Source organism: Protomyctophum parallelum (assembly GCF_964188405.1).
Source record: "Protomyctophum parallelum genome assembly, chromosome: 1".
NCBI classification, from domain to species: domain Eukaryota; kingdom Metazoa; phylum Chordata; class Actinopteri; order Myctophiformes; family Myctophidae; genus Protomyctophum; species Protomyctophum parallelum.
Genome location: NC_139697.1, coordinates 70,859,951 through 70,870,904, shown reverse-complemented (window position 1 = coordinate 70,870,904; position 10,954 = coordinate 70,859,951). Strand labels below are relative to the sequence as shown.

The 10,954-nt window shown below is 43.1% G+C and overlaps 1 protein-coding gene across 1 annotated transcript; it reads left to right on the top strand.

Annotated features, from left to right (window-relative positions):
- Positions 1-4,044: 4,044 nt before the first annotated feature.
- Positions 4,045-7,140, top strand: LOC310871880 (importin-7-like; the record flags this gene model as incomplete). The annotated part of the gene is made up of 1 exon (XM_083783517.1): positions 4,045-7,140. One exon carries the CDS (start codon positions 4,045-4,047, stop codon positions 7,138-7,140), a length of 3,096 nt encoding a protein of 1,031 aa, XP_083639643.1.
- Positions 7,141-10,954: the final 3,814 nt, after the last annotated feature.

The following is a 10,954-nucleotide window of genomic DNA, read 5'->3' as shown; positions in this document are numbered from 1 at the left end:
GAGGGATAGAGGAATAGAGACAGAGGGATAGAGGGATAGAGGGATAGAGACAGAGGGATAGAGGGATAGAGACAGAGGGATAGAGGGATAGAGACAGAGGGATAGAGACAGAGGGATAGAGGGATAGAGACAGAGCAATAGAGACAGAGGGATAGAGACAGAGGAAGAGAGACAGAGGGATAGAGGGATAGAGACAGAGGGATAGAGACAGAGGGATAGAGACAGAGGGATAGAGACAGAGGGATAGAGGGATAGAGACAGAGGGATAGAGACAGAGGGATAGAGACTGTGTGTGGCTGCACCTGAATACTAGGCTACTTTATAACGTATATCACAACACATTGAAAGGGGTTTTTAGAAATGTTATTTATATCCTAAGTATGGGTCACAGCCCTATGCCCCACTATAGGGGCTCGATTTTCGTCCCCGCCGTTACCCGCGACGCGGCCCGCGAGTCAGCCGCTGCCCAAAAATTACGAGTATAGGAGCTTGCTCTGTCCCTAAATGGTATTTAGTTTTCATTATTGTAACGGCCAAACCACACCTACTGTATGCATAATGTAAAGCGGAGGTGTTTTAGGGAACGCCCCTTCCTCAATGCTAAATCCCCAAAATAGTGTCTTTGGAATGCTCGAACGAAAATAGAGCCCTATCATGTCTTCACTCGGCCTGACTTTCCATGCATCCTTCCCAGGACCAAAGGGAGCTATAGGGGACAAGTGTGGACCCGGGTGGAGCAGTGGTGTGCTGTGAGGCCCTTCACTCTGTGGGTGGAGCAGTGGTGTGCTGTGAGGCCCTTCACTCCGTGGGTGGAGCAGTGGTGTGCTGTGAGGCCCTTCACTCCGTGGGTGGAGCAGTGGTGTGCTGTGAGGCCCTTCACTCCGTGGGTGGAGCAGTGGTGTGCTGTGAGGCCCTTCACTCCGTGGGTGGAGCAGTGGTGTGCTGTGAGGCCCTTCACTCCGTGGGTGGAGCAGTGGTGTGCTGTGAGGCCCTTCACTCCGTGGGTGGAGCAGTGGTGTGCTGTGAGGCCCTTCACTCCGTGGGTGCCGCTGCGGGTTCTGCCGGGTAGAAAGAGGTTTAACGAGTTTTAAGCCTGAAATCAAGCCAACCAGTGATATGATGAAACGTGACCATAAAACACTTGGTTCTGTATTCCACATCAAAATGAGTTCAGAATCTCATGTATCTATGTAGCCCAGTCCAAAATACATCCTTTAATTCATTTAGACTACTGGCTAAAATTCCTGTACTAAATAAATAGATTAAAACATTTAAACATTATCCTAAAAACCGCTGAATGCATGTGGTTTAAATAGGGTCAGATATATGGAAGAATACATGTATTAAAATGGGAAACTAATTCACAGTGCTTAGAGTTGAAACCTTTAATTAGTGCATTAGGCCTTTAATGCCTAGTTTGTTTGCGTTGAACATTTCCCAGCACATGGTGTGCAGGCACACAACCTATCTTGTTAGCAGAAGTTGTGTCAATCTTGTTTTCTTTTGTTTTTGATTTGTTCATGCTTAATTGACAGCCAATCAAGAGTCCAGTCTCAGGAGGAGGTGGGTTCTCAGAGCCAGCTAGGGAACAGGTGTTCTAAATCAGCCCAAAAGCCTCTAATCAGTCATTCTAACAGAGACAGGCAGAGTGAGAAGTCAGTTTGTTCAGTTGATCCTGTGTGAAAATAAGTTTGTAACCTTGGTTGACAACCAGTTCTCCTGTGGTGTGAACTTTATTGATCTGCAAGAGGTAAATATGCCTGTGTAATATATCTGTGCTGTAACTTAATGTTGGAGTGTAACAGTTAATGTGTATGTATATTGTGACTAGCAATTAGCATTTTCACAACATTGCATGGCTTTGTATTGTGTTGTAAATGCATAGCTTGGCATTCTAATTGATTGGTTTAAGTACAAGCTACAACTATCTCTTCATGATGTAGTACATGGACTTGTTGCTTTAGCTGATTTATTTGCTTCAGGACACTGGCAATTGTGAGCATCACAGTTCCATTGGAACACACTGCCCTGCTGGAGAGTGGCTGTCTCTACTGTTTCTTCTTCCTGAGTGTTTCTTCTGGACGGTTTTCTTGGGAGTGTTTCATCGCTGCTGTTCCTGTGCTGCATTCCCCCCATCACGCAGCTAACCCTCACCATTCCCCCTCTAACATATCCCTGGACTCGTGAGTACTGTACATGAGCACGTGCATTTTATTTTCTGCTTGTGAAACAAGTGAAGTGGCCACTACAGTTTGTAGGCCACAACGCACCCAAGCCACGACTCAGGCCTGCAACGAGCGTTCAGTTAGGGTCACTAAAGAACATTTAAGTTGCAAAGTCAGGTGTGAGTGTGCGAGTGGGGCCCATAACTGTATGTGATCTGTTTACCATTCTGCAATCATTCACATTCTGAATCCTTTTTGTTTTATTTAATATTTCATACTGCATTGAGAAACATTCATTGTTTTTGGTGTTAATAAATGCCCCTGTCTATGCTAGGTATTTAAAACACATTCAGTGCCTAAGACGTCATGATCTTTTGTGTCATAGCTCATAGATAATTCATGTTTGGTAATGAAACAGTTCATGTATGGTAATGAAATAATTCATAGTGGTTAAAAGCTTGTTTAAAAAGTAGTTTAAAGCAAGTAAGAAAGGTAAAAGCATACTTAAAGGTGTATAAGGTAATTATATTCTCTAACTTTATTTAGAGGCACCGTCAACTGAATTAAAATTACATAAGTACAGAGTTAAAAAGGTAATAAGTTAGACTACAGGTAGTCGCGCCAGTTCATTAAAACGAACTCAGGCCCCACCCAGAGTACTACTACACAAGAAACCTCACCTGGGAAGGGTGTTACCTCTATTTTAAGGAAGGGATGGAGAAGATATTTTCGATGTTGCAAAGTGGTGAACACTATTTACAGCTTATGCCCTATTTTTCTTTCTTCTGCTTCATTTAATATATTTTAATATATAATTATATATAAACCCAATCTACAAGCTACGTCACATCAACATGTTATGAGCTTATAATTTAGAACCGCTTTTTTGACAAATGTATTCAAGGTGGTTAAAGAGTATATGATAAGGACGTATAGAGAGGTTGTCAGTAGCTCATTTAGAAATAAGAGTTTAGCGAACAAAATAAGCGTCTCCATTCAGACAAGCATACAGGGATGTATGCCACAGTCAATATCAATATTGACTGTGGTGGGATGCCTGGTAGCCATGCATGGCCTAATTGGCCTATGCTGTGTACATTCCCTCCCTCCCTCACATTGCAGGCTGACCTTCAAACACTTTCTTCTTTGTGTCTCTACTATGCTAGTGCTCACACTTCCACTGCTCCTTAAAACTGGTAAGTATAGATACAATTCCTGCCACTATCTGGTAGTATATAATAATATTTTGTTTTGTTTTTGATAAGAACCTAAAAGTTGTCGACCTCTGGTGGCTCTGTAGTAGAAATTGAGAAGGGACAGTATAGACAATGTTAATGTTCACTGGTTTTAAAACTGGTTTATGGTTTGATTTTGTTTTTGATTTATTTGGGTTCTGGGCAAACTCTTCTAGAATAATTTGTACATTTTACTACCGTATTATAATGTGTATATAATCAAAATCAAACCAACCACATCATAATGTAGATAGACGTGCTGACAACATGTACACAACAGGTACTAAATAACTGAATCAATCAATCAGCATTGCTAGGGTTATTGCATTGACAATCGCTCAGTGTGTCCAGGTTTTGTATACAGTAGCTTGCCATTGGCTGGAGTTCAGGCTCTTCTCCACCTCCCTCCCTCCCTTCTCCACCTCCCTCCTTTCCGTATAGTACGCTTGTTGAGTGTGACAACACAACAGTGTTGTCACATTGTCTTCCTGATTGAGCTCTGACATAAATCACAACATTGCCTAGCAACGCCGATTTGTGCAGAAACAATATATATATATAGATGTGCATTTATACATTTAATAGTGAAAGGAGGTTAACAACACTACTGAAGTATTAGATTTGTGCCACAGAGTTTTCCCCCAATGAATCCTGAGTCTCTCGTCCAGGCCCTTCGGGGCACGATGGATCCTAACCTGCGTGAGGCCGCAGAGAAACAGCTGAATGAGGGTCATACCCAGGTAAACTTTGTGTCCACGCTACTGCGAGTCACCATCTCAGACCAGCTGGATTTGCCCGTCAAACAAGCAGGTGTGATTTACCTCAAGAACATGGTAACCAAGCACTGGAGTGAGGAAGACGTTTCAGGCAAGGTGACGCTTGTCACCGGCAGCATCCCCGAGGAGGACAAGCAGTTCATTAGAGAGAACATTGTGCAGGCTGTCATCTTATCACCCGAGTGCATCAGGGTCCAGCTGACAACGTGCATCCGCCATATGATTATGCATGACTACCCAGACAAGTGGACAAACTTTGTGGAGAAGATAGGCGGACATCTACAGTCAGACAACAGTGCAGGGTGGCTGGGTATCTTGCTCTGCCTCTACCAGCTGGTCAAGAACTATGAATCTAAGAAACCAGATGAGCGCCAACCCTTGGTGTCTGCCATGAATATCTTCATGCCTATGTTGAAGGAACGCTTCATCCAGTTACTGCCTGACCCTTCCAGTGAGTCTGTTATGGTGCAAAAACAAATCTTCAAGATATTCCATGCCCTGGTCCAGAACAACCTCCCTTTGGAGCTCATCAACAGACAGAACCTGCCAGAATGGATGCAGATCCTGAAGACTGTAGTGGACAGAGATGTGCCTCCGGAGACTATGCAGGTGGGTGAAGATGAGAGGGCTGATCTGCCATGGTGGAAGTGTAAGAAGTGGGCCCTTCGCATCTTGTGCCTGCTGTTTGAGGAATATGGCAACCCAAGTACTGCAAACAAAGGATATGTCCAGTTCGCAGATCTTTTCCTCAAAGGATATGCAGTGACTGCACAACAGGTGCTACTGAAGGTTTTATATCAGTACAAGCAGAAGCAATATGTGGCACCAATAGTGCTCCAGCAGACACTCAACTATATCAAACATGGCATTACACAATCCATTACATGGAAAAACCTGAAGCCACATATCCAGGGCATCATTCAGGATGTGGTTTTCCCATTGATGTGTCACTCGGACAGCGATGAGGAACTGTGGCAGGAAGACCAAAATGAGTACATCCGCATTAAGTTTTCAGAGTTTGAAGACATCAGCCCCTCCACAGCAGCACAGATGCTCCTCTGTACCTCCTGCAAAAAGAGGAAAGAGGTTCTTCAAAATACGGTGGGCTTCTGCTACCAGATCCTCAATGATCCTGCTTCTGACCCCAGGAAAAAGGATGGTGCCCTAAATGTAATAGGTTCACTAGGTGATATTCTGCTTAAACAAAAGATGTATAAGGAACAGATGGAGACCCTTCTGAAGAATGACGTCTTCCCCATGTTTCTCAGTGAATTGGGCTACATGAGAGCCAGAGCCTGCTGGGTTTTGTATTGCTTAAGTCAGGTGAAGTTCACGAGTGACCAGAATCTGCAAACAGCTGTCGAATTGACGCGTCTTTGTCTCATCAATGACAACGAAATGCCTGTCAAGGCAGCGGCTGCCTTCGCCCTACAGCTCCTCATCAGAAACCACGAGAAGGCTAAAGAGTATGTCAGCCCCTTCATCCAGCCCGTGATGCAGACACTCCTGGACATTGTCAGAGAAACTGTGAATGATGAAATTACCGGTGTCATACAGAACATGGTAAATGAATACAGCGAGGAGATCATTCCCATCACTGTGGAGATGACGCAGCACTTGGCGATGACATTCAAGCAGATGATTGAGAGGGATGAGGAGGATAGATATGGAGAAAAAGCAGGAACGGCTCTGGCAATCCTCACCACCATTCGTACATTGCTGGATGTGGTGGAGGAACACAAAGACATCACCCAGCAGCTGGAAGGCATCTGTCTCCAGGTGATTGACACAGTGCTGCAGCAGCACATAGTGGACTTCTATCAAGAGATCCTGGATCTGGCCGATAGCCTGACATGCCAGCAGGTGTCCCCACAGATGTGGCAGCTCCTTCCTGTGATGTTTAATGTCTTCCAGGAAGATGATTATGAGTACATGATAGATATGATGCCTCTCCTACACAACTATGTCACAGTAGATACAAACACTCTCCTGTCTGACACCAAGTACCTCGAGTTCATATTCAGCTTGTGCAAGAAGCCCCTGACAGGGGAGCTTGATCTTGGTGAGGATGAAGAGTGTTATGCAGCCAAATTGTTGGAGGTGATCATTTTGCAGTGCAAAGGCCGTGGCATCGATCAGGTTGTGCCCTTGTTCGTGGCTGTTGCGTTGGAGCGGTTGACAAGGCAGGTGGAAACCAGTGAGTTGCGGACAATGTGCTTGCAAGTCGCCATTGCTGCACTTTATTATAACCCCCCGCTGCTCTTCAACACCCTGGAGAATCTACGCTTTCCCAATAACACAGAGCCCATCACTAACCAATTTATTACTCAGTGGCTCAAAGATATTGATTGCTTCCTTAGCCTCCATGACATGAAGATGAGCGTTCTTGGCCTCTGCACCCTGATTGACCTGGAGCAAAGACCCCAGGCTTTGAACCAGGTTGGCAGCCAGTTGCTGCCTGCAGCTATCGTGCTCTTTAGTGGTCTGAAGAAGGCATACGCCCTCAAAGCCAAAAATGAGAATGATGAAGATGATGAAGATGAGGATGATGGGGATGCTGAGCTGGCCAGCGACGAGGATGACATTGAAGTCCGCCTGAAGCAGGCAGGAGAGAATGAAGATGATGATGACTACTACGATGACGATGACTATGAAGAGGAGGAACCATTAGATGATTTCACTACTCCTGTAGATGATGAAGACAACTTGTCTGTGGATGAGTATCAGATCTTCAAAGCTGTACTACAGAATATCCAGACCCGTGACCCTGCATGGTACCAAGCACTCACACAATCCCTTGATGAGGAACATAGCAAACTTCTTCAAGACATTGGCACACTTGCAGATCAGAGAAAGGCAGCACATGAATCCAAGATGATCGAGAAGGATGGTGGCTACAAGTTCAAAATGCCAGCTTTGCCAAATAATTTCAATTTTGGAGGCAACCCTCCAGCAATGAATTGAGTGATCACTTCTTTGTATTAGTCTGTGACTATAGTAAATTGAAGTGACGTGAAAAGGCTTTTGTGTCCTGAAGTCCAGTGTGGAGAGGATACCATGATGGCAACGCTTTTACTGTTGGATTCAGGGCCGGATGAACCCTTTTTGGCGGCCGCGACTACGCCCAGGTGCAGGGTTCTGCTCGGCACTGATTTAGAGGTATTTCAGAAGCCGCTAATTGCAATTGTCCAGCTTTTTTTTCCCTTCTTTTTGGCCAGGCGTTCAGTTCATCCCCTGAGCTTGGTGCCCCTGGCTGCAGCCCCAAGCCTGTGCATTAAGCCCGGCCCTGTTTGGGTCTGTGTCTGTGTGTGTCTATCCAGAGATAATCTCTCTTAACTGTTAGACCAATCAGTGCCATATGCGTGCAACTTAGTACCTCCGCATTTTTTTTTCTAAATATATTTTTTACTTTTTGAAATATTAAACTTTAGTTTCATAATGGGAGTCATGGCTGAGACCTTGCGCAAATGTGGTGTCATACACATCATAGACCGATGTCACATTGGAGCCACGTATGCCATCCTCATGTGGATCCCAAGATCGACATGAATTTGAATTGATAAGGGGACTAAATATGTAATCCTTATCACCGTCTAGAGGCTAAATGACTGTGGTAAATTATACTGTAGGCTACTGTAGTATTTTTTTATTTTATTTTTTTATGCATTAACACATTCTTGTTATGAACATACAGTACATAATTAAGGTATTTGATTTTCAAGTAGTAACTGTATTCATAATTATATAACATTTGAGTGGTTCTCAAAATTGGGGTCCATCATAAGAGGGTTCTAGAGGGTTCTCATCAAAATGAGGAACTGTGTAGAACTACGAGTTTGTAGGCCTTTTCTTATGGCGGTCCACACAATATTTTTAAATGGTGGTCCATCAATTTGGGGGTTCTTCACATGAAAATGTTTCAGAACCACCCATCACTATATGCGTGATCTCGGTAAATTCATGACTAGCAGTTTCATACATTGTTCTGGTCACATCGCCTAGCGGTGCTAGCCATTCCAACATTTGACCATGTGTGTTTGTCTGTCTATATCAGCACAAGAATTGCCCATATATGGTCATGTGTATATGGGACCAACCGCCATCAAACCTTGATGAACTTAACTGCTTTACACCTTAACAGATATACTGCGTAACCCGTGTTCCCCGCTATTTAATCCAATATTCTACGCTGCCTAGATTGTCTTATTACCTTTGGAGCATACGCCGAAGTATTTGCAGCTTTGATCCACGTAAATCCGGCAAAAAATTGTCAGTTTGTTGTTGAAGAGAATAACATGCCACCATTACAATGTGAAACAAGAACCGCCTCCACAGCATGTTGTAGTCCAAACAAACACCCCGTTCACTTGCATTGAGCTCATTTTCCCAGAAGCCCTAGCAGCCCAGAGCATGGCCGGTTTCCTCGTCTTAACGCGACGGCCTCGTCACCAGGTCCGCGACAAATCCGCTGTTTCTTTTTAATTAATAAAAAATGGCGAATTAAACACATTGAACAAATAGCGGGTTTAGCGTATTAAGCAGGCAAAGCGTTTTAATTAAATTAACTAATCTGCTCACTTCACACTGGGTGTGATATTTTTTTGTTTTAATCAATTATAAGACTATTTAAAACCAAAACTGTCTGTAATGTTTTTTGCAAATGATTACTCCTGTAATGATATCTATAGTCATCACAATGTAGTTTGTTACGGTGTAAATATGCAAAATTGCTTTGCCAACTACAATGACAATTACATTCCAATTGGACTTACAGTATTGACCGCGGCCATCTTGCGGCAAATTTACCATTGACAGCCCAGCCCATACATCCAAGCAGAAAAGTCTGATTGTATTAAACAACATCAAACTCACCAACATTGCAGCCATTACGAAAAGCTTGAATTAATTTTGGAGGCGCTTGTTTTCAGTAAAGCAACCTCCTGCTGCCTCCGGCTTTATGTGCAAATTCAAAACATGTGGTATGCAGGGCCGTTGAGTGACATCCAACGAGCAATTCCAAACTCCAATACTTAAGAAGGCATTTCTTGACAGGAAGTAGCTCGTACAGCTGCAATGTTGGCGAGTTTGAGTACTTTTATTTGTTGCCTTTCCATCGTCAAAGTTGCCCATTCATGTTATAGACTATAGAGTACCAAAGTTCTGACACCACTCGTTCATCCCTTATGGGTCACGTCACGGAAGTGTAATCTCTATAGAGAATAACATTGGGTCATCTTAGAATCGTCTCATAGAAGAATTGTGGTAAAAACAAAAGGAGAAAAAAAAGAGGTGGCTCTGTCTGTATCGTTTACTCATATTTGATACAGTCTGTCTTCTGAAGAAAATTCGGCGGCGGTAACGTTTCTCTCCATGTGCTCATGTGTTTTTATTTTTGGAAAGCAGTTATGACGTGATACTAAACACGTCAGAGTTGGGTGGGGGGGAAATGTGACCCAGGTAGGAATGTGTACATGATGTCAGACTTCGGTGCTCTATAGGAAAATGCACATTGTACAATGTACTTGTGCTAAACACACACAGATCTTGAAAACTTGTAGCTGTGGACGAAGATTAGTGTATTGGTGTATAAATGTAAACAAAACAACAAAAAGACCCAATGCTGATAAATCATACCAGCTTTGAAACAACTCTCCTGTGTGTTAATGAATACCTCAAGAAAATATTTAAAATAAATTGTCAGTGCAGTGCTGTCAGATCACTGAATATTTCTAGATATGGAAAAAATAAAAAAAACTGAATGACTTTGCTTAGCCTATAACGTATGCGTGCATGCACAAGGTAAAATCAATGCATTTATCCATTCTGTAATGAAACTTTGGGAGGGAGAAGGAGGGGGAGAAGGGGAGAGGAGAAAAAGATAGAGAAAGGGAGAGAGAAGAAAAATGCGGCTTTACTGTAGCCATTTATGTTTGGGATTCGAACCAGCGGCCCTATGTTCTTGAAGGTCTCCCATTCAGGGAGTGTCATAGTGACATATGCCCTTATATGGACACAGCCAGACGCAGTGTGCAGCTTTCAAAACACAACTGCATTTGGCAGTAATATTGTTCATTCACATGAATTTTCTACATGGAATGCTATAAGTCTACATGAAGTGCTATCTAAGTTAAATAAGTTGCGCCTTATTGCATACGCCTGTAAGGTCGTAGAAGCTAGGGCAAGTGCTACAGGCCAAGATGGAGTCTGAAGAGGTGGGTTTTCAGACTACGGCGGAAGATTGGGATTGAGTCTGGTACAGAGTTTGAATCCAACTCCTCTGTATTGCATGTCTCCTCTCTCTGCCCTTGTTTCATGTCTCTATGTAATCCCCCCGTTGAAGAATAAAGCATGAAATGCCAAATCTTAATCTTACAAAAAGAAAAAAACATGTTGGAAGTAATGGTGAAAGTGTATAGAAATAATGAACAAAAACGGGACAACCTAAAATTTTGATTTTAGTTTTAGTCATTTAGTCTCTTGAATATTTTGCATTTAGTTTTAGTCACCTGGAATGTTTTAGTGTATGTCTAGTTTTAGTCGACTAAATATAAGATTTTAGTCGACTATATCTACAATCACACCCCTGTGAAGGGGGCCCTTCACAGGGGTGTGATTTTTATTATTACAGTATTAGTTTTTTTCTTATGAAAGCAGAGAGTCTTCTGTTTCATACGGTATATAGTATGTACATAGGCCTTATTTTGTGAATAATAGTTGTTCAGGTCCATGCCTTCTCTAAAGTTCTCTCTGGTGGGCGCAAGCTGCATTCAATAGCCAA